The sequence below is a fragment of the Garra rufa genome, chromosome 23, assembly GCF_049309525.1.
Source record: "Garra rufa chromosome 23, GarRuf1.0, whole genome shotgun sequence".
Classification (NCBI taxonomy): Eukaryota; Metazoa; Chordata; class Actinopteri; order Cypriniformes; family Cyprinidae; genus Garra; species Garra rufa.
Window position 1 is genome coordinate 14,671,433 of NC_133383.1, and position 23,950 is coordinate 14,695,382.

General features: G+C 39.0%; 1 protein-coding gene across 1 annotated transcript in view; it reads right to left on the bottom strand.

Annotated features, from left to right (window-relative positions):
• Positions 1-23,950, bottom strand: part of ryr1a (ryanodine receptor 1a (skeletal)) — an 89,341-nt gene that overhangs the window by 20,264 nt on the left and 45,127 nt on the right. Inside the window, exons 56-81 of the mRNA XM_073829488.1 lie at positions 23,570-23,710; positions 22,748-22,825; positions 22,578-22,653; positions 22,348-22,471; positions 22,148-22,263; positions 21,978-22,045; positions 20,277-20,398; positions 20,012-20,061; positions 19,766-19,826; positions 19,555-19,681; positions 19,362-19,473; positions 19,191-19,272; positions 18,912-19,042; positions 14,570-14,887; positions 14,254-14,494; positions 14,085-14,172; positions 13,622-13,714; positions 12,096-12,110; positions 8,030-8,200; positions 7,871-7,930; positions 7,659-7,793; positions 7,371-7,483; positions 7,080-7,176; positions 6,854-6,960; positions 3,594-3,645; positions 3,303-3,377 (exon numbers count right to left, since the gene is read on the bottom strand). Coding sequence (XP_073685589.1) covers positions 3,303-3,377; positions 3,594-3,645; positions 6,854-6,960; positions 7,080-7,176; positions 7,371-7,483; positions 7,659-7,793; positions 7,871-7,930; positions 8,030-8,200; positions 12,096-12,110; positions 13,622-13,714; positions 14,085-14,172; positions 14,254-14,494; positions 14,570-14,887; positions 18,912-19,042; positions 19,191-19,272; positions 19,362-19,473; positions 19,555-19,681; positions 19,766-19,826; positions 20,012-20,061; positions 20,277-20,398; positions 21,978-22,045; positions 22,148-22,263; positions 22,348-22,471; positions 22,578-22,653; positions 22,748-22,825; positions 23,570-23,710 — 2,853 coding nt within the window. The remainder of the gene's footprint in view (positions 1-3,302; positions 3,378-3,593; positions 3,646-6,853; positions 6,961-7,079; positions 7,177-7,370; positions 7,484-7,658; positions 7,794-7,870; positions 7,931-8,029; positions 8,201-12,095; positions 12,111-13,621; positions 13,715-14,084; positions 14,173-14,253; positions 14,495-14,569; positions 14,888-18,911; positions 19,043-19,190; positions 19,273-19,361; positions 19,474-19,554; positions 19,682-19,765; positions 19,827-20,011; positions 20,062-20,276; positions 20,399-21,977; positions 22,046-22,147; positions 22,264-22,347; positions 22,472-22,577; positions 22,654-22,747; positions 22,826-23,569; positions 23,711-23,950) is intronic.

Here is a 23,950-nt window from a genome sequence, read left to right on the forward strand (position 1 = left end):
GCTCCATGCAAGATCTCACCTCGTAGAGTTTCAATGATCATGAGAACAGTGAGGAATCAGCCCAGAACTACACAGGAGGATCTCATCAATGATCTCAAGGCAGCTGGGACCATATTCACCAAGAAAACAATTGGTAACACACTACGCCATGAAGGACTGAAATCCTGCAGCGCCCGCAAGGTCCCCCTGCTCAAGAAAGCACAGGGCCCATCTGAAGTTTGCCAATGAAGATCTGAATGATTCAGAGGAGAACTGGGTGAAAGTGTTGTGGTCAGATGAGACCAAAATCAAACCCTTAGGCATCAACTCAACTCGCCATGTTTGGAGGAAGAGGAATGGACCCCAAGAACACCATCCCCACCGTCAAACATTGAGGTGGAAACATGTTTTGGGTAACTGCACCACATCAAAGGGAGGATAGATATGGCCATGTACCAACAAATCTTGGGTGAGAAACTCATTCCCTCAGCCAGGGCATTGAAAATGGGTCATGGATGGGTATTCCAGCATCACAATGACCCAAAACACACAGCCGAGGCAACAAAGGAATGACACAAGAAGCAGCACATTAAGGTCCTGGAGTGGCCTAGCCAGTCTCCAGATCTTAATCCCATAGAAAATCTGTGGAGGAAGCTGAAGGTTGGAGTTGCCAAACGTCAGCCTCGAAACCTTAATGACTTGGAGAGGATCTGCAAAGGGGAGTGGGACAAAATCCTTCCTGAGATGTGTGCAAACCTGTGGCCAACTATAAGAAACGTCTGACCTCTGTGATTGCCAACAAGGGTTTTGCCACCAAGTACTAAGTCATGTTTTACTTATTTCACTCATTAAAATGCTAAAATGCTAATTTTTCTGTTGTCATTCTGTCTCTCACGGTTTAAATAAGCCTACCATTAAAACTATAGACTGATCATTTCTTTGTCAGTAGGCAAATGTACAAAATCAGCAGGGGATCAAATACTTTTCTCCCTCACTGTATGAAGTTATTGTCAAGGCAACCCAAGACACTGGCCTGAGGCTTTTGTCAAGTCAACCACAAACACTGCTAACGTTCACAACTTTCTTTTTCAGCAGTATCATCAACTCTTTTCATCCCTTTTCTCAGATGTTTGTCTAAATATCTTACGCAACACAAAGTCAACATTTATTTATTTCAGTTAAAATGTGATTATAATAGTGTTAAGGCAAGATCGGGTGATTGTGAGTGCTTGTAAATGATTTGGGCCCTGCTGATTTTACATTCTACAATTTTCTTTCAGTCATTTTCATTTAGCATGCTCCTATCATAACCATTAGTTATGGGACAGTCATTCTAATTTCCCACGTTTGTCTATCAGAGCAAACGTTGGACTACAGTAAACTCTCCTGATGGCTTTGCATAGAAACAAAGAGCCATGCAGGTGTTTCTCATCTACAGCTCCGTATCCTGAATTGTGAACAGTAAACTCAGGGAAGTGCTTCTGTAGAATGCAAGTAACCCTTAACCCAGCATTATCAAATGTCAACTTATTTTGTATTTTATATTGTAATTCTATATGTATTTTAGCAAATACAATTCCATAATATTATCATAAAGAGATAATAAAAGCAAGCTTTTTTATTACAGACATATGTAAACGGTAGTGCAAAAGCAAAATTTAAAAGCAAATGAAAATGTTGGCTTAGTTGCAGAAGCTTGCTTTGCCAAAAAAAAAAACATCTAAGTTTATAAGTTTATAACTACTGCATGCATAATACACCCCCCTCCCAAACCTCCCATCCCACCCATGCCACCCCCCTCCCATGTAAGCCTGACCTAAGTAAGCACCCAAAAGTGTGGAATATAGTGCATTTCTTCTTCCCATGTCTATACGTATATGCTTAGCCTGAGCGAGAAAGTGTATCTGTACGTGTGTGGCGTGCAAAATGCACTATGTTACAGATGTATCTGTGTATTTGGTCCTTTGGGTGTGTGTGCAGACTAGGAGACTGCTCTGGCTTTAACTGTAGTCTGTGTGTGAGTATACTATGTCAGTAATATTGAGAAAACATTGATTAATAATTGATAACTGAGTTAAAGTAAATGAGTTAAAGGAAATCAAGGTAAGTGAAAGAATAGAAAGCATACAGAAATATTACTATGACAAATATGTTATCATTAGTGATTACTCAATGTAAAACAGCATATACAGTTTAAGTAAAATGCATGTTCATTTTAAAACCTCAAAAATAAAGCTCACAGCAAGAAAACAATTAAAAATATGTAATTTAACAAATGATTTAAAACAAGACACAATGAGGATATAGTTTCTTTTGGACTTTAAAGCTGCAACAGGTGAAATTTCACATGCAGAGGTCTCAAAATTACCTCAATTTTGTTAATGCAATTATAACATTATACTATAAAATATATATGTTTTATATTATTTTGGAAAATTTCAACCTATTATGTTTATATCTGTAACACTTTAAAGTTGTGTTATATGACTTAAAATATATACAAGTTAAGGAACATTATGTCAATAATTGCTCACCCTCATGTTGTTCCAAAGCCGTAAGACCTTTGTTCATCTTCAGAATACAAAGAGCTTTCTGACCCTGCATAGACAGCAACTCAACTGAAACGTTCACAAAATGATGTCCTTACTACCTTTCTGGGCCTTGAATGTGACAGTTGCATTATTGTCTATGCAGGGTCAGAAAGCTCTCAGATTTAATCAAAAATATTGTTATAATATCATTGTGTTCCGAAGATGAACGAAGGTCTTACAGGTTTGGAATGACATGAGGGTGAGCAATTAATGACAGAATCTTTGGGTGAACTATCCCTTTAAGGGCTAATCAATGCAATTTAAGCAATTTTGTCATGTTTTCGGCATATTAGAAAATTACCACATCTTGCAGCTTTAGGTTATCCAAACACTGAATGGTACAACAAAAAGCATTAAAACATCTCTTTAAGCCTAAACTACTAAACACATCATAATAATGCTGCTCTTTTGGTATAAAATATACGTTACTGTTTTTGACATATTTATCGTATTTAAATGTATTCAGCTGTTTTTAAACAATTAATATCTGTGTTTAGTAGGTGGCTCAAAGTTTCAAAAATTAAAGATGCTGCAGTGTAATGCAATAAAACATATTAGATGGAGTCAGATGGAGAGACAGAGAGCACAGCCTTGACAAAGAGACATAAAATGGGATGTGAGTGAATGGATGGATGATACAGTGGTTGGTTTGGATGTCACTCGGGTCTACCGCTTTTGTGTCTTCCCCGTCCCCAGCCCCCGGACACCCCCTACCATCTCTGTCTGTCGCACCTCAAAGGGCATTTCCTCCTCTCCCCCCTCTTCCTCCTCCTCTCCCCCCTCATCCTCTTCACCGATGTGGCAACTCTACATTCCCCAGAGATGGACATAAAGAATGTTACACAGCATGATGGAACCTTTTATATATTCAACTACAATTAAAAATATATAAAATAGTTTTTTTTATTAACTGAAATGGAGAAGGTTACAAGTTACGGTAAAGTAACTATTTTATATTTTAAATATATTAAATAAATTACTAAACTGATGATAAATGATAACCAAAAGACAGAGAGGTCTCACCTTAGCCATGATATCAGCATATGCCATGTATAAGTAATCTATGTCTAGTTTACTGTGACAGAGCAGAAGGAAAAAAGAAAAAAGAATTATCAAAGGAAATGAAAGCTGCAAACACTGCTACATTTAAAATCCTAAACAATCCTACAATCTCAATCTCTTTTTTAGATCATAAATACATACAGTTGAGGTCAAAAGTTTACATACACCTTGCAGAATCGGCAAAATGTTAATTGTTTTACCAAAACAAGAGGGATCATACAAAATGCATGTTATTTTTTATTTACTACTGACCTGAATACGATATTTTAACATAAAAGATGTTCACATGTAGTCCACAAGAGAAAATAATAGCTGAATTTATAAAACTGACCCCGTTCAAAAGTTTACATACACTTAGTGTCACACCCCCGGACTTTCTATTTGGTTTCTCCCAGTTTTCCCCGCAGTTCTGAGTGTTTTGGTTTCTCCGTCATTGTCTGCACCTGTCTGTGTAATTAGTCTGTGTGTATATAAGGTGTGTGTTTCCCCTGTAGTCTTGTCGGTCTTTAATGTTATGGATGTCTTACCCTGCTGTTCCTGTGTCTGCTTGTGTTTCCATTGGATTATTAAATACCTTCACTTTTACTCCGTCGTTGTTCGTGTGTTCCTGCCTGCATCGTGACAGAAAGACCGACCAATACAGTTTTTTTTTTTTGCGTGTTCACCTCCGTTTTGTTTTCCGTTCGTTTTCTCCAGTCTTTTGTTTCCGTAGTGTGTTTCTCCCATGGATCCCTTCCTCCGACCAGAATTCATCCTGCTACGGCTGAAGCAGGGGGAATTACCGCTCGAGGGATACACGTTAATGTTCCAACTCGTAGCTAATAACACCAGCTACCCGGACGACGCGCTCTGTGCGTTCTATGACGCCAGCCTCAATGCGTCTTGCAGAGCGCCGTCGTCCGAGGACGGCCCTCGAGCGAACTTTGCCTCGTTTGTGGAGTGGACACTGGCGAGAAACCGATCCTCGTTTCCCGCCTGTTCCACGGAGAATCTCGCCAGTGCCACTCCGGACCCAGAGCCCAGCCAGCCACCCCGACCCGCGGATTATGAGCCCGTCACAGACGGAAAGCCCGAACCCGGAGCGACAACATTATGGAGTGCCGAAGAGGTCAAAACTACTGATCAGGTGCGTGAGCCAACCATTACATCCGCGCCGGTGGAGTGCTTCGAAGAGCAAGAGAGGGCTGTAGAGAGCCCCGTCCACTGCACCGCCACTGGGGGTGAGCAAGAGCACTCTGGGGACTTAATGGACTGTGTCATGGAAATACCTATCTGCCTGGATTTCCCACCCACCCTCCCTCTTCTGCCTAGTCCTGAATCTCCGCTGGTCCCGCCCAGCCTACCTGAATTCCCGTTGTCGACTGTCTGTCCCCTTGCTCACCCTCAGCCCACCATCTGTGCGGTGGGTTCGCCGCGGGTCTGCCAGTCTCCATCGGTGTCATGGCTGGAGGATCCCTCACCATCGCCTCCAGCCTCAGAGTCCTGGACTCCACCTCGGCCCTCCGACCCTGCGGCTCCACCCCGGCTCTCTGCTCCCTCGTCTCCGCCGTCGCCCGTCGATCCACCGGCTCCACCAGGCTCCATCGGCCCTCCGGCTCCGCCCTGGTCAGTCGTCGCCCCACCTTCGCCTCAGGACTATACTCCTCCGGCTGTGCCTCGTCGCTCCGTCCCACCGGCTCATTGGACCTCCTCCCTCCCGCGGGCACAGCCTCGGCCCTCTGTCGCTCCGGCTCCGCCGCGGATCTCCGGATCTCCATCTCCGCCTTGGTCGCCAGAGCCTTGGGTTCCGCCTTGGCCCTCCGGATCCGCGGCGTCACCCAAGATCTTCGGCTTTCCGTCTCCGCCTCGGGCTCCACCACCACCTGCTCCGCCTCCGTCGGTCGGATCCATGGAGTCGTCAGCCTCTCCTCCACCATGGCTCCTCCCTCCATCGGCTCCACCGTGGATTTACATCTTGGCTGCGGCCTGGGTCCCACCTGGCTCCTCCTGCTCCAGCCCCCTCCTGTCACCTCCTTGGCTCCTCCCTCCGTCATCACCTCCATGGACTGTTCCGTCACCACCCTGGACTCCATCTTGTTCCCTCCTCCCGGGAGTCCGTCCTCCACCTAAGCCCCCTCCAAAGACTTGGTACTGTTTCCTTTTGTATGTTTGTCGGCACGAGGACGTGCCTTCCGGGAGGGGGAGGTAATGTCACACCCCCGGACTTTCTATTTGGTTTCTCCCAGTTTTCCCCGCAGTTCTGAGTGTTTTGGTTTCTCCGTCATTGTCTGCACCTGTCTGTGTAATTAGTCTGTGTGTATATAAGGTGTGTGTTTCCCCTGTAGTCTTGTCGGTCTTTAATGTTATGGATGTCTTACCCTGCTGTTCCTGTGTCTGCTTGTGTTTCCATTGGATTATTAAATACCTTCACTTTTACTCCGTCGTTGTTCGTGTGTTCCTGCCTGCATCGTGACACTTAGTTCTTAATACTGTGTTACCTGAATAAATTTGTTTAGTGATAGCTGTTCATGAGTCTCTTATTTGTCCTGAACAGTTCAACTGCCTGTTGTTTTTCAGAAAAATCCAATTCAGAAATTTTTTTGTATAAAAAAACTGTATAAAAAAAAAAATCAGAACCAAGTCTCACAAATTCTATAATTTTTCAGCATTTTTGTGTATTTGAACCCTTTGCAACAATGGCTGTATGATTTGAGATCCATCTTTTTACACTGAGGACAACTGAGGGACTCGTATGCATCTAATACAGAAGGTTTAAACGTTCACTGATGTTTCCGAAGAAAACCTGATGCATTAAGAGCCGAGGGGTGAAAACTTTTGAACTCTTATTCAGGTCAGTACTAAATAAAAAATAACATGCATTTTGTATGATCCCTCTTATTTTGCTAAAATAATTAACATTTTGCAGATTCTGCAAGGTGTATGTAAACTTTTGACCTCAAGTGTATTTAGAAATACAATTTATAGATCAGACATCATGTGGTCAAATTTCTTTGTATAATAACCGCTAAACTGTACATTATAGAGTACTTATAAACCTATTCATTACATATCTATAAATTGCTTTTATTTCGTAATAGATGATTACATAACATCACCAAAAGACCATGTGAACATGAACAGTTTGAGCTGACTGTTTAACAGTCACTGGCCATGTGAGCATCTACTTTGGCACCGGAAACCAAATGTGTCATTCACTAGTCAGAGGTGTGGAGAGGTCTCACCTCTTCTCGGTGAGGGCTGTGCGACTAAAGTGAAGGATGAGCTGATGAAGAGGGTCTGGCTTTGTCTCCTTTTCCTCTTCCTCCTCCTCTTCTTCCTCCAACGCTTTCTACATCAGTGGAAAAAAAAAGTCTACAAGGAAGAACAAAACTAACAGAAAATGCATTCCATCCAGTATCTCTCATGCTAAAATGCAACAGTTAATTTGGTTAATGTGGGAGCACATACAGACAGGTCATCAATCATTCTGTCCTCAAAGGAATATCCTTCAGTTTTGATCCAGTTTCGCTTGTACCCATCCAGGAACATGTTACATGCTCTATGCCTGAAAGAGAGACAGCATATATGACCCTGGACCATAAAACCAGTCTTAATCTGAGGGTGCAAGAAAATCGAAATACGCTTTTAAAGAAAATCGCTTTTAAAGTTGTCCAAATATCCAAAAGGTTTTGATATATTTATGGTAGGAAATTTACAAAATGTACTTATGTTGTATGATTGTGACCTGTCTTGTCTTACCTGGGCAGGTTGTAAAGGGGAGTCATCCTAAAACAGGCTACCACTGCTCTACGTCGTTGCTTTGACAGCAGTTTATGCCAAACCATCTTTTTGGACTTAAACGGGTGCTCAGTCTGAAAAAAGAGTTCTCATGTTTTCAGATTTTTAAACCACACGTGAAATGGATATTATGTTGCTGAAGCAGTTTGAGTTGAATACTGAAGTACAGTGGCAGTTTAGGCGAGTGGTCACAAAATGTCCATTATTTGAGTTGCACTTTGAGTTTCAGACCTTGAAATTCAAACTCACCACTTCAATGTGGTAGAGAACTGCAGAGACCTCTTGAACCCGCTTCACAATATTCTCTGGGGCATCTGCGTCTTCTGCCTTTCCCGCCATTTCCTTATACAGTGCCATCTGCCAGCGCATAGACGGGTTATCAACCTGAGGAGAGAGAGATAGCATTTAGATTTCTTCAAACACACTTTTTAGAAAGACCTTAATATCAGATTTACACGTACCTTGCCCTGGAGGTGCAGGTTATTTTGCAAGAACTCTCTGACCTCCTCATTTGTGTCTTTCTATGGGTCAACAACACAACACACATGCTCAACATCCAGGCTTGTAAGACAAGAGACAAAGAGATAGAGAGACAGACAAACAGATGGTGAGCAGACTACCAAAGAATAGCGTGTCTTGGCCAGGTTAATGAGCTCCTGGTCTGCAGGAGAGCACATGTTTAGTCCAATGGGAAGCATTTTCTTCAGGGACGCCACAATCAGGGACGTTTGAACGGAGTATCGATCTCCTCGTCTCTTTTTCTTGGTACGCTCCACATCCGAGCCACCAGCCTGAGATGACAGTAACATTCAAAGCATGACAACTGACAAAGACATAACTTTCAATGAGACCTTGTGAGATGATTTTCACATTGAATGATGTGCTAACTCTGTTGACCAAAAAAAAATGGAAGTCAACATGAAGAATTTACAGTCATTAAATTGAGCAAAATCCAAAGCTTCCTGTTCCCTCACCAGGACCTAGACAACTAAACGGACAAATCCATCCTTACTTGAAGGTATTATTTCAGTCATTCGATTTATTTTTAAGTTAGGACTTCTTTAGAGAACAGTCCTTGGAAATGAGTCATTTTGATTAATAGGGTCATTAAGAGGAAAGGAAGGGTAAATGTTTAGAGTTGCTTTTTTTATCAAAATAGACAACAACAGTGGGGCTTAGTGGGGAAGACAAGTTGTAGTAGGTCTGAAAAGCCGAAATCTCAATACTAACTTGACAGAGAGGTGACAGCATCAAAAGGGGCAAAAATCATTCAACTGCAACATCATCTTAGCTTTAGACACATAATAGAAGCAGGCACTACAGGTAGGCTGGTGCTGTAACGTGTCAGTACAGTTTAATACACTCCATGCATTAAAAAAAGGTCTGCAAGGACAGGTCTAGTCACAACATGCTCAGCTTCAGTGGGCGGAGAAGGAACTGCAATCCCACACTGTAAAATTCACTCAGTGAAGTTAATTATAAAACTAAGGAGAAATGATTGCTTTTGACTCATTTTGGGTTGCCAGATTTGAAGATACCCAACCCGCAGAGGCAAAGAAAGTCATTTCAGTAATCTTGATCACACACGTCCTGTTTGCACCAGTTTTGCCCCTTCAAACCAACACTTTTCCAGTTTTAGACACTGGGCCTCATTCAGGAAACATGAGCAAAACAAATTATGTAACTGATTTGAATGCAATAATTAAGTTAAAATGGTTTGTTCTGCTTATGCTTCATTAATGAGACCCATTGTGTGTGAGTGGGAATATACTGTAGTTGTTTAAATCTAAATTTGAGTACTGATGTTAGGGTCTTAACCTTTTTTAACTTTTAAAGCCTGACATGAAATAAATGGAACAGTTAATTTAACCTGTGTCTGCATGTGTTTTATTGAGTATAATTTAATTACTGCATTATGTTTTTATGGTTCGTATAGTATGACACAGCATACAGAGCTCAAACTAGAGGAAAAAACACCTCACCATTAAAGTTTGAACTTTCTTATTTAGGCTAGTAGTTTTGCTACTAGGAAACCCAGATATTAAGACTTGTATGGATTAATATAACATAAGTGATGTCTCTTACTAAAATATGTAGTAGAAAACCCACAAAAGATTTACGTTATTTAAAGGGATAGTTCACCCAAAAATGAAAATTTGATGTTTATCTGCTTACCCCCAGGGCATCCAAGATGTAGGTGAGTTTGTTTCTTCAGTAAACACAAACAAGGATTTTTAACTCAAACCATTGCAGTCTGTCAGTTATATAATGGCAGTTTTTTTGACTCTCAAAGCAGTGGGTCCCATTGATTGCCATTATATGACTGACAGACTGCAACGGTTTGAGTTAAAAAGCTTTGTTTGTGTTCTACTGTAGAAACAAAGTCACCTACATTTTGGATGCCCTGGGGATAAGCAGATAAACATAAAATTTTCATTTTTGGGTGAACTATCCCTTTAAAAATCCACATTGTTGCATACATATTTTGGACTATGGGGGGCGCCATTGATGATGATCGATGATGTCAAATGGTTGCACTCTGTGAAGTACTGGCACTACCTGTTGCTATTTTTACCACAACACAACTCAGAAAATAAAATACCGATATGCTGCCACGTTGTGCGGCTTTTGGTAGTAATTTTCAGTCAAAGGGCAAAGAGAAACAATCTAAGTCTTCACTGCTTTCCTAGTGATAAGAAGAGGAGAAAAGAATGTGAAAATGCCTATCAATGAATAAAACTTCCTAAAAACCCACATCTTTGCTCTCTCCACTTTAGCCCTGATGCCTTTGAGGCTTTTAGTAGACCACATCTACTCAAAGAGCTTACAAATGGCAGAGACAAGAAATGCTAGATACCATCCTGGCAGGATGAAAACATGCCCATGCTTATTATGACGCCGCGGGCACTGAAGGAGTTTCTCAGCATGGATTTCACTCAATATCCGGGGCATTTAGACTCCTAGTGGGAAAAATCGATGGTATGGCATTTGGTTTAAGCCTACGCTTATATCCATTGCCACCTGTAAGCTCTTTTAGTAGCTGTGGTCATTGTATCAGTATTTTATTTTCCGAGTTGTGTTGCGGTAAAAATAGCAAAAGGTAGCTTGAGTAGCTCGCCAAGTGCAACCATTTCACATCATCGAAATAATGCCGCCCCCCATAGTCCAAAATATGTATACAACGATGTGGATTTTTCAAATCTTCTGACGTCTGAATAAAAGCATCCATCTATTCTGTTGTGGTGGTACTCAGGATTTGTTTCAGCTGTAGACCACTATGTTAATGCAACTGAACAATTAAAGCCAGGTTACATTAGTTCTAAAGTATGCCCTTTTTCCACAATCCCACCTCAATCATTTGCTTTTGATTGCATCAGGGGTCATGGGTTAAAAGGGGTGGATGGGGACACAAAAATGGAACAATATGGAGATGTGAGCCATTGGATATACTGTAAGTACAGCAGCAATTCAAGTTAAGGAGGGATTAAGTAGGCACACATTAGAGGATGGACTCTAAATGCCCCCCTTTGTCAAGGAGGATGTATGACGAAATATACATTAATTGAGGTCAAATTCCTTCACATGAATCTAGTTTAGGAAATGAACTGAAATACAGTTTGAATCGAGTCTCAGTTGACTTCCTGAACAGATTAAATATTGACCCCAACCTGCAGCCGTTATACAAAAAGAAAAGGAAGATAAGAGATGTATGAAGATCCCCATCCGAACTACAGTCCAACAGATGCACACTGCTGTACAGGGTGATGGCACAGGCCTCCAGGGGCTCGGACCCTCTGCGACGGACATGGAATCAAGTGCCATGAGCCTGACTCTACAAAGAGTTCTTTCATCAAACGCCTCCATTCAGACTCCCCCCCTCACACACTGGCAGGACGACGGGTGCCCTGTGGCCCTTGTGTCCTTGAGGATGGGATGTTTCTTGAGACTGAAAGGGTTTATCTTTTCTTCTGCATCATAGCCATTTACCATGATTCTTTTATTGACTGTGGACTAACTGTGGGCCAGATTTGCTAACAGCTTGCGTCAGCGCAAACCGCCTTTCAGCGTTAAAATAGTACTGTCAGGATTTACTGAAGACGTGAAGTGAAGAATTAGCACTGAAAAGGCGTAGACAGTTATTTTTTGCAGCTGACCTTATTGAATGTGCATTTATTTGTAGGAGTTTCCCTTTCGGATGCTCGTCAAATGCTATTTGCATCATTATTTAACGCCCAAAAAAAGCATGTCTTAAAGCAGGTGGTATCTTGCGCTGCTCTTGGCAGATTGTGCTGGCTATTATAGAAAAGATCTGGCTGCGTCTGTGTTCTTTAATGTGTGCATTGTCAGTAAATCACACACAGAATTTCCCACTCCCATCAATGCTTTTATAGAATTTTGTTCTAATGCCAATTTGCGCTGTTTAGTAAATCTGGCCCTAAATATTTTTTAAATCTGATCCATATGTTGGGGAAAAAACAACAAATATTATGCTAACTAGCATGACATCTATCCATAAAATGAAACATGTAATGAGAAACGTGACACACTAGTGTTGTCAAACAGTGGAGAAGTCAAAGCTATGCGTGTGTGTAGAGTGCCAGTGTGTTGAGGGGGTTGATGAAATGCCCCCCCTAGATGCGAGGTGCCATGCGGTAGCACAGCAGTCGTGCAAACAGAAAAGCTAACCTCAGAGTCCCCGGTCTAGAAACCCACCAGCATCCAGAGAGAAAAAGAGGACAGGGCACAGTCAGAGAGAGAACACCATTAACACTGTCTTTTAAATCCTGTGAAACGCATTCGAAAAGCACTTGCCTTTGTGACACTAAGAATAAACGCAACGTCTTCAGAAGACGCATGAAAAACACAGCATACTTTACCTTTGATGTGGAGCTTGAAGCCAAACCAACCATTCACTGTTGGTTTATTAAGTTTTAAAATACACAGCATTTACATTCACAGCATTTACAACCAGTGTTGTTATTGTTACCTAAAATAACTAAAAATAGTTTTTGTTAATTGACATAGAGATAAAATGAACTAAGTTTAAATTCAAGGAAATAAAAATAAAGATAAATAGAAATAGAAACCACTAGAACCAAGACTAAAATCAAACTGAACTAGAAATACAGAAAAAGCAACTATAATAGTATATGACTCATTCTCGATATTATCATGGTCACATGACGATATGAAATCACACGTCTTCCTAGCAAAAAGTATAGTTATTTATATATATATATATATATATGTAATATAATTATATATTATATATTTTTTAATATATATATATATATATATATATATATATACTTACATAAAAAGACTTTAAAGTTGTGTTTTGGGCCATTATTCTTTGACACAGTATCTGTCAAATGAACTAAATCCGAAAGCGTAATATGGCTTAATCCCTTCATCAAGTATTTTTTTGCGGCGTGTTCCAAAGCAAAGTGCGTACTTCATTTAGGCGATCAGCTTGTGATCCGGTGTTTTCCGTGCCTCAGAGCGGCTCAGTTCACAGTGAATGCAGTGAAATTGTTTATTGCATGCACTGTGAGTTTAGCATGTGTTTAGGAATGCAACGGCCACCAGTTATGCTCTATATTTGCGACAGATGATTACAGAATTTCACTAGATTTGTAGTGAGATGTGTTTTTGTAAGCCTGTTTTCACTGAAGTTTTCCTTCAAAATAAGGTCTCCTGCCATTTCCGTCAAAATTAAAGCTTAAACGTACAGTAAGAAATGCTGACAGCTAGCGGTTTAAATGGGTAATATATACCGATTACGGTCACTGATATTATTATTTTTATATTTTAATTAGTTTGGCTTCCTAAAACACAAGTGTGAATGTAATTTAGTCTGAGACAGTATACCACAAATAAAAAGTGGTTTGAGCCCTTTTAAAGTTCAATTCACTGACTTTTTTCTGACTTAAGTTTTCTTAGTGAAGAACACGGGTTGGAGCTCTTACTTTAAATTTTCAAAGTGCATTAGATAGAATAATTAAACTTTAAAATGTACAAATTTTTCAAATTTTTTTTTTTCGAATTCTACGTCTTTTTTTAAACATCAAAATGAATATCATATTGTGGACATATCGCAATATTATCGTATTGTGAGATTTTAATCTGAGCACATGAAAATCAAATACTGAAGTAAATGATCAAGTATTAAAGTCTATATCCCATTTATTGTACATTTCAAAGGGCCTCACCTTGCTCATCTTGCTTTTACTGTCAGCAGTGAGGAAGGACATATTGTTAATTTCATTCATCACCACAAAGTTTTGCTCCTCTCGCTTGAAATTCTGCAGAGAGAATGAAAAGATCAGGGACATACACAGAAATGTAGATCATTGTGTTTGAAAGTTATATGTTGTGACTTCAAATTAAATGAATAGTTCACTGAAAAAATTAAAATTACCCCATGATTTACTCACCCTCAAGCCATCATAGGTGTATATGACTTTCAGACAAATACAATTGGAGTTATATTAAAAAATGTCCTGAATGATGGATAAATACACTTCTCAACACCCATGGCTTGAGTGTGAGTAAATGATTAGGTAAATTTCATTTTTGGGTAAACTATCCCTTTAATCATTTATCATGACAGCTGATGCTGAAATTACGATGAGGTTTTTTTCCGTCTCAAACAGTCAGACATTCGTCTCTTACATGAGATTTGGACCAGAAGATGAAGACCTCTCCCACCATGCGAAACAGCTCCTCAGCATCTGGGTCCCGGCATGTCAGCCATCTTGCTCTAAAACCCATTTAAAATGTAAAATGTCAAGACAGCTAAAAATGTATTCATTAAAAAACCTACACAGAAACCACAAAATACCTATTGTTATCCACATAGCGGATGAGAAGAGGGTAAAGCGCATACAAGTCTCTACAGAGAACTGCAAATTCATCTCTAATAGTTCCTTCCTCCTCGTCCCCCTCAGACTTCCCCTCCATACGCAGGTGCTCCTCCTCAGCCACTACTTTAGCCGTACGCTTCTTCAGCTTCTCCATGGTGGGAATGAAATGGGATTTGAGCATCTCTGGTTTGGCTCGGCTCACAATGGGCTGGGAAAACACTGGATCGAGACAAGAATATTATGGTACTGAACCTAAAATGCAAGCACAGACTTCAGAGTGAAAACTTCTCGTACCCGCAAGCCTCTTCATCCAGGACGCTTCGTCAATTCCCAAGTTGTTGACCACAATTTTCATGATACTTCCCAAGAGTTGGTTGAGTTGATCAGAGGTGACGTCTGTACACAGCTTACCCTCCAAATCGGGAAAGATCTCCAATCCTCTTTCCCACCAGCGGGGCAGATAGTTACACAGCATGGGGAGGGTGACCTCGATCACATGCGGCATTTCAGTGTAGCGAGCCCCTGATTCAGCAAGGTCCCCGATCTCTTTCAATAATATGTCTAGCTCAGGGATGTCACACAGCTCATGGACATTGTTTGGAAGGCCCAGGACTGTTACAAGAAAGAATAAAAGTCAGTGTTGTAAGGTTTTTTAGATGGTTTTAAAAGCAGTCTCTAATTGTTGAATAAAGTCATTATTTTGGTTTTCTTTGTGCACAAAAAGTATTCTTGTTGCTACATTCAGTGTTGGGGAGTAACTAGTTACAGGTAACGGAATTACGTAATTTACAGTTACTTCTGAAAAAATGCCAGCGATTACAGAGGAGATTACATCTGAATTTTTTTCTCACACTCACCCCCACTTACAGATCTAATTGACTTCTTTCATAAATTGCAATTAAATTGACTGCTCTAAAATGAGACACCAATGTTTCAGGAGTTTAGAACACAGAATAGGACACATGCTTATTCGATAACTGTTTTATTTCCTATATGGGTTTATAAATTAACTTCATTTTTTAAGATTGTTTTTTCCAAGGCATTGTTAGATGCTCGTGTTTCCTGTCATAACCATGCAAACATTTAATTTCAAACCCAGTATCACAGCTAATAAACTATTTCTTTTGATGTTATTTATGTTATGATCTTGTTATGACATATGGTGCAACTGTGCTCATGGTGATCCTAGCTGATTTGATAAAAGACGCTTTCGGTGTGATCGGCCCCTAAATTGGCTGAAAAAATGCAGCATCTCTGTGGTCAGCCTAGGGTCCGAGATATGCCAAAAAAAACAACAATCTGTGCTACCAACCATTCCACAGAAAAACAAACAGTGTTCCAACCAATCACCGTCAGGGGGTTGGTGTGGTGGACTTTCGTACTGGTGCAGGGATGTGAGGGAGGCGGAGCTAAAGTCCACAACACCAACCCCCTGACGGTGATTGGTTTACTAATACCTTTTCCCAAATTTCCAAGATAGATACTCACCACCTTATCTTAGGGGGAGATATAAATTGTGTCCTTTCTCCAAAACTAGATCGCAGTTCATCTAGAATCTGCCCTGAATCCAAGTCTTCCCAAACAGTAAATCTTTTTCTTCAGACATATGGTTTAACTGACATCTGGCGGTTCAGGAACCCTATTTCTAGGGGTTACTCTTTTTTTTCTCCGGTTCATAATTAATTTTCACGAATAGATTATTTTTTTATTGATGATAAACTTCTTTATATGGTTGTTGACTGTGAATATCAATCCATAGTTATTTCGGACCATGCCCCTTTGAAAATGAAGTTGCGCATTCCAGGTGTGGATTTTGATTACCGCCCATGGAGACTTAATCCTCTCCTTCTTTCGGATGAAATCTTTGTCAACTTCATCAAATCAGAGATTGATCTCTTTCTGTCCCACAATAAGACCACGGGGATGTCTTTTTTAACAATTTGGGAAACACTGAAAGCATATTTAAGGGGGCAGATAATTTCTTATGGTTCAATGCGGAGGAAAGCCACTGCTGAACGCCTTAGACAGCTGACGGACAATATTTAGAAATTAGATATTAGATACAGCCACTCACCATCTGATGATATACTTAAACAATGTCTGATTCTTAAGACAGAGTTTGATCTCCTCTCGACACGTCAAGCAGAAAACCTTATTCTAAAATCTAGACATATTTCTTATGAACATGGGGAAAGGGCTGGGAAAATTTCATCACATCAGTTGCGTCAGAAGACTGCTAATCAGTATTTTTTGGAAATTAATGATGAACAAGGCCAAAAGCATGTGGATCATATGGAGATAAACTCATGTTTTCATAGCTATTATGCTACCCTTTATGCTTCAGAACCACCAGATGATAAATCTGATATAGACTATTTTTTTCATAGTTTGGATATTCCCAAATTGAACCCAGATTTGGCATCTGATCTAGAGAAAGATATTGTGGTAGAAGAGATTATAGATGCAATTAGAAGTATGCAATGTGGCAAGTCGCCAGGGCCAGACGGCTTTCCATCTGAGTTCTTTAAAAAAATTTCAGACAAACTTGCCCCTTATTGTATTTAAAGAATCTGTGCTCTCAAATTCTCTCGCCCCCAACTATGCGTGAAGCAACTATTTCTCATATTTTGCAGAAAGGTAAGAGTCCATCTCAGTGTAGATCCTGTCGTCCGATTTCCCTCTTAAACACAGATGTTAAGATTCTTGCAAAACTGCTAGTCCGACGTCTCAAAACGCTTGTTCCCTCCATTATTTTGTCAGATCAGACTGGCTTTATAAAGAATTGGTACTCTTTTTTTAATATTAGGAGTCTTGTAAATATTATGTATAGTCCTTCTCCACCTGACATACCAGAGGTTTTGGTATCGCTTGATGCTGAAAAAGCATTTGATCGGATGGAGTGGGACTACCTTTTCAGCACTTTGGGAAATTTCATCGTGGATTAAAACCCTCTATTCTTCTCCAATGGCAGCAGTTCGCACCAACAATAATAGATCTGCCCTATTTAGTTTACAGGGAGGCACCAGACAAGGCTGTCCTCTGTCCCTGCTTTTGTTTGCCATTGCAATCGAGCCACTGGCAATAGCCAAACGGCAAGATAGTTCTATTAAATGAATTTGTAGGAGAGAAATAGAGTGTAAAATTTCACTCTATGCAAATAAGAGACTTATTATTGTACCTATCAGATCCAATGCCAGGTCTCCATAAACTATTGAACATATTGGATATCTGGCTATAAAATAAATCTTCAAAAAAGTGAGTTAATGCCAATCAATACAGCTGCCAAATGTATCTCTTTCAGTTCGATTCCTTTCAAAGTTACCACAAAAAAGATTAAATATTTAGGAATCTGGGCTACACATAATTACAAGGACCTCTATAAAGCTAATTTCCTTCCCTTGATAGAAGGTCTGAAACGAGATATTAAACGATGGGATCTGCTACCTCTCTCCCTAAGTGGAAGAATTAATACTATTAAGAAGAATGTCTTGCCCAAGTTTCTTTATTTGTTTCAAAATCTTCCCATTTTTTTGACCAAATACTTTTTCAACTCTATAGATAAGCTCATATCAACATTCATCTGGAATAACAAAAATCCTCGGATCCAGAAAAGTATTTTACAAAAGCCTCGCACCTCAGGTGGCATGGCACTTCCAAATTTTATGTTATATTACTGGGCGGCTAATATTAGAGGACTGACTTACTGGATGAGGGCAAGTGATAGCCCTGGTGCCCTTAAATGGCTTAACTTGGAGATGTTTTCACTCAAACCTGTCTCTCTATCCTCTTTAATGTGCTCTGAACTTCCAATTCTTGATCTTGTCTCTCACTATTCCTCGAATCCTATAGTGACACAGTCTCTAAAAATTTGGAATCAGTTTAGAAAATAATTTGCCCTTCGTAGTCTCTCCTTACATGCCCCCTTAAGTAATAACCACATGTTTACCCCCTCAATATTGGATAAAGCCTTTGATATTTGGGTTAAGAGTGGAATCAGTATATTACAAGATCTTTATATAGATAATACTTTTGCATCTTTTGATGATTTGGTTAACAGATTTAAGATTCCTAGGTCTCATTTTTTTAGATATCTGCAAGTCAGAAATCTTTTGGTTTCGCATACTAACAGTTGAACTGCCAGCTGTTCTTCAGAAAAAAAATCATTCAGGTCCCACAAGTAAGAGCCAGGAGTGTAAACTTTTAAACAGAATGAAGATGTGCCAAAATATTTTTTTTTTCCATTTAGTACTGCCCTTCAGAAGCAGAAGATACTTGCATGTTTCCTAGAAGACAACATAAGTTAAATTTACTCTGATCTTCAAAGTCAAAAAGTTTTTAACCCCTAGCTCTTAATGCATCATGTTTTTCTTCTGAAGCATCAGAGATTATGTAAACTTTTGAACAGGGTCATTTTTTAAAATTCAACTATCATTTTCTGTTGTGGACTCTCTAAATGTAAACGTCTTTTATGTCATATATTGTATTCAGGTCCGTATTAAATAAAAAATAACAAGCATTTTGTATGATCCCTCTTATTTTGCTAGAATAATTAACATATTGCAGATTCTGCAAGGTGTATATAAATGTTTTTAATATTTTTTTTAAACAGTAGTATAGCTGCAAAGAGAGGACTTACTAGATCTTTCTCTGGGTGTCTTGGTAGTGTACACTGAAAACGCATTGTATTCGTTGAGATGGGGCTCTAGGTAGGCCACAGGCATGGCTGCAGCGAGATGAGCAAGACATTCTCCAAGGGCTGGTCTATGCCTAATGTAAAAATAGAGGAAAGCTATAAAAACCTCAGTCACATCACATCACATCACATACAGACTTATACACACACACACACACACACACACACACACACACACACACACACACACACACACACACACACAAATACACTCGAACAAACCTCTCTGCATGAGGTGTTTTCACAGTTCCAGAAGAGTAGATACTACACATGATTCGGTAGCAGGACATCTGCAAATCATCCACTAACAGAAGTAAGAGAGGCAAATGTCAATTTAACTACATTTTAACAATCCATATTTATGGCATATTTAGTGTTCAAAAAAGTCCTTACGGATAACATCATCTCCAAACTGATGTTGAGCGATGTGGTCAAAAAGTGAAGTAAGGACAGGGAGCAGAGCTGTTGTGGTGTAGTTAATATTTTGGGATACACCTTTCACCGGCTGAGAGACAAAAAATCAAAAGGGCTTGTGCTATGCACAAACAATGCAGCAAATGAACCTGTCATATACAGTAAGCTGTACCTGATTGCCTTTGGACACTTTGCCAAGTTTGAGGTTCTCCACCATCTTTTCAATGTCATCAGCTGCACTCTCAAAGAACAAGCGCAGCCCTGCTTTTACGATCTCAGGTCCAGATTTCATCACAGTTCTGTTAACATCAGAGAAAAAAAAAAAGACTGAACTGATTTAAACCTTTCTCCATTCTGATTGAAAATTCATTTCAGTGACTTACCTGGCATCAAGTGACCGTGCAAGGATATGAAGGCAGTTGACAATAGCAGGTGCGTCCGTACCTGTGCATCACAAATAGACCTTTTTTAGACCCATAAACACTTTTTAGATTAGATTCGCAAATCAAATGCTCTGCTTATCTAGTTGATGGAGACTGACACACAAAAAAGGAAAGGTTAAACACTTGTAAAAGCAGTAAGAAAACAGAAAGGAAAAGTGATGGAGGACAGCAGAGTAGATATCTTACCAAAGAGAAACACTCTGTGTCGCACCAGGGCAGACATCTTACAGAAGATGCTGATACATAATTAAAGGAAACCAAAGGAACATAAAGAATGAATATGAGAGAAGTAGGAAAAGAAAGCAGCAAGAGGAACAGGATGAAATAAACGGTTTAAAAAATGTAATATGAAATATTACTTAAAGCAACAAAACACATGAAGGAAAAAAATCTAGTCTTGTATTTGACATTTATATCATATTGGACTGGTAGTCTGTAAGTGTGTTGTAACCTTGCAATCATCTCTTTTTCCTTGTTTGAGGCATGTCCGCCACTGCCCAGTATTTTGGCCGGAGTGGAAAGGAAGTAGAGGCAGTGGTTTTTAAAATACTGATTTATCAAAGGCAATAAAATCTGAGGAAGATAGACAAAATTTTTTTTACATTAGTCAGTTTTGAGCCCACGAAAGCCTGTTTTCACCACTGAATTTAGACTGATATGTTACAGAATTGTGAGTTTATAGCTCACAATTCTGACTTAACTTACAATTGCATGTTATAAAGTCACAGTTAGGACTGTTTCTCTCAGAATGGCGAGTTTATGTCTCACATTTCTAACTTAACTTGCAATTGCATGTTATAAAATCACAATTCTGGCTTTTTTCTCAGAATTGCGAGTTTATATCTCGCATAAAAAAGTTAGAATTGCGAGTTTATATCTCAAAATTCTGACTTTATAATTCATAATTGTGAGTTTTTATCTTACAATTCCAACATTTTTCTCAGAATTTTGTGATAAAAACTCACAAATGTCAGAATTTGAGGTAAAAAAGAGGGAACAAAAGGAGGATAAACTGGCAATTGGAAGTTATAAAGTCCAATTTTGAGGGGAAAAATACTGATATGTTTGCAGAATTGCAAGTTTATATCTCACAATTCTGACTTAATAACTTGCAATTGCGTGTTATAAAGTCACAATTCTGACTTTTTTCCTAGAATTGCCAGTTTATATCTCACATAAAAAAGTCACAATTGCGAGATATACATTTGCAATTCTAAAGAGAAAAGTCAGAATTGCGAGTTTATATCGCGAAATTTTTATCACACAATTCTGACCTTTTTCTCCAAATTTTGTGATAAAAACTCACAAATGCAAGATATACAGTCAGAATTTGAGGTAAAAAAAAAAAAAAGGACAATTCAGATTTTTTTTCTCGCAATTCAGACTTTTTTCCTCAAAATTGTAAGATATAAACTTGCAATTGGAAGTTATAAATCCCAATTTTGAGGGAAAAAAGGACTCACAATTCTAACTTAACTTGCAATTGCATGTCATAAAATCACAATTCTGACCTTTTTTCTCAGAATTGCGAGTTTATATCTCCGATAAAAAAGTCAGAATTGCGAGTTTATATCCCAAAATTCTGACTTTATAACTCATTAAAAATTGTGAGATATAAACTTGCAATCAGAAGTTATAAAGTCCAAATTTGAGGAAAAAAAAGGACTGATGTATTCGCAGACTTGAAAGTTTATATCTCACAATTCTGACTTATCTTGCAATTGCATGTTATAAAGTCACAATTGTGATTTTATATCTCGCAGTTCTAGCTTTATTTCTCAGAATTGTGACTTTATTTCTCAGAATTGTGACTTTATTTCTCAGAATTGCGAATCTGTCTCTCAATCCTGACTTTATAACTTGCAATTGCAAATCTACATCACACAATTCTAAGAAAAAAATCTGAATTGTGAGTATATATCTCGAAATTCTGACTTTATAACTCGCAATTGCAAGTTTATATCTTACAATTCTGAGAAAAAAAGTCAGAATTGAGAGAAATAAACAATTGTGAGAAAAAAGTCAGAATTGTGAGATCGAAAGTCGCATTACCTTCCTTTATTTTTTATTCAGTGGCAGAAATGCACTTTCATATATGCTAATGTTAAAATGCTAAGATATTTTTTGAGAGTATAGTCCATGAGAACCTGACCTTGGCAAAGAACTTTATCTCTTGTTCGTGTGGCGACTTTTCCACACGGCCACTGCTCACAACAGCCTCTGTAAACACAAATGTCACAGGAAATTTAGTTCACCTCAGTTCATCCATAAAATCATGCAGTAAAGATGAGGAAGAAGGTTAAAAGATAAAGAAAATTGTACCAAGATGTGCTATGAATTCCTGGGCAATATCCATCCACTTTAGCAGCTTCTGTAGGAAGCCATACGCAAAACGCTTCTCAATAGATGAGATGTCACTTTCCATATCTTTGAGCCCTCTGGATAGAGAGATTTCAGAGAGAATCAGAATTATAGCAATTACATTATTTTGGAGTATATATGGGTTTCAATGGCTCCTGTACCTTGTTACAGCATATCCATTAAGCTGCAGAAACTTGAGCAGCTCATATGCCTTCTCCCTATCTCGAGCCTTTTCTTTAGCCGTCAGTGTGTCATAAGGCACAAGCAAAGGGTGTGTCCCGCCTCCTAATTTAAAATACATTAAAAGAATTGTTGAACAATACAAATAATAATAATACAGCAACACCATTTATGAAGTTGTTTTCTGATCAGACACTGCAGAAATGCAAACCTTTTGCTTGTAACTCCATTTTCTTTTTGCGCCCCCAGGTGTTGTGGTAGTTTTCTGCAAGCTGCTCTGCCATGGACTACAACACGTAGTGTGGGGTTAGCCATGATGCTCTCTGTTGTATTAAAATGGTGATATTGAACTAAATGGGAATGTGCGTTAGCACTGTTTACCTGTAGCTCTCTGGATAGTGTCATGCCTGAGATATCAATAGGCTGAGGGCTATAGCCATGACTGGGGTCATAAGTCGCCTGTGAAAAGAAATGAATTATGATATGATATGTATAATTAAAGTATCAATAATATATATGTAATTTGTAGGGCTGCCCCCTAATAGTTGACTAACCGTTAGTCGACAAGAAGTGGCGTGCTCTTTAAATAGTCATTTTTGGTCATACAGATAAAAGTAATACATCTTTCGAATCTGTAAAGACTCTACATTTACATTCAAAAACGAAACGTTGTGCTACTGTAAAATAATTTGCCACCTCGGTCTCTGTGCATACTTGCCTTACAGACATGAAAAATGTATCTGTATAGAGAGTGAAGTGTCTACTTTTAAATTACCAAATTAAAATATAAAAACAAATATTCTCAGATTATGTAATCCGTATGAAACACGCATACAGGTGCATCCACTACTGCGGAAATGACGAGTTAGTGTTGCCCACTTCGTCTATTAAGCCGAAAATAAAGAAAGCACTAGTTAATGATTAAAACGTTAATGCAGTCTCCTTGCTGTTTTTCCTTGACACATGCATAATATTTTACCTACCGGTGCACTGTGGCGTTCTTTTTTTGTGTGCGCTTGAGCGCTTTTTAGGCTATGTAGGCAATGAAAGGCTCACTATTATGATTTATGTGGTTTATAAATAAACTACTAGTCGATCTGAAAAATCTTTAAGTCGAGGGCAGCTCTAGTAACTTCTTGTTTAATATGACAAACATAAAGTATTTGGTTAGTGTCTCAATATATTTGTTCACTCTGTTCTTACCTGTGCAGTCTGTGAGATCTTGCGAGCTGTCTTCTTCTCTGTTTTATCATCATCTCCATCTCTGGCTTTGTCCAGCGTCCACTCCCACGCAATCATGGCCTTGATAGACTCTTTAATGGGCCAGCGGTAGATTTCTTTATCCTAATGCAAATATTATTGAATTAAAACATATGAAATAAGACTCTTACAATAAACAAAAAGAACATTATGAAGTCTGAAAGAGAGTCAAATATCCCCTGTTCTGTCTTGTTTTATACTTTTATGTTAAAATTTTGGCTCCTTAGTTTCCTAATGCCTTCCCTAGTTGTCTTTATTGATTTATTATTATTATTATTTATTATTAATTGATCTTGATTGTGTTTAATTGGTGTTCTCAGCATT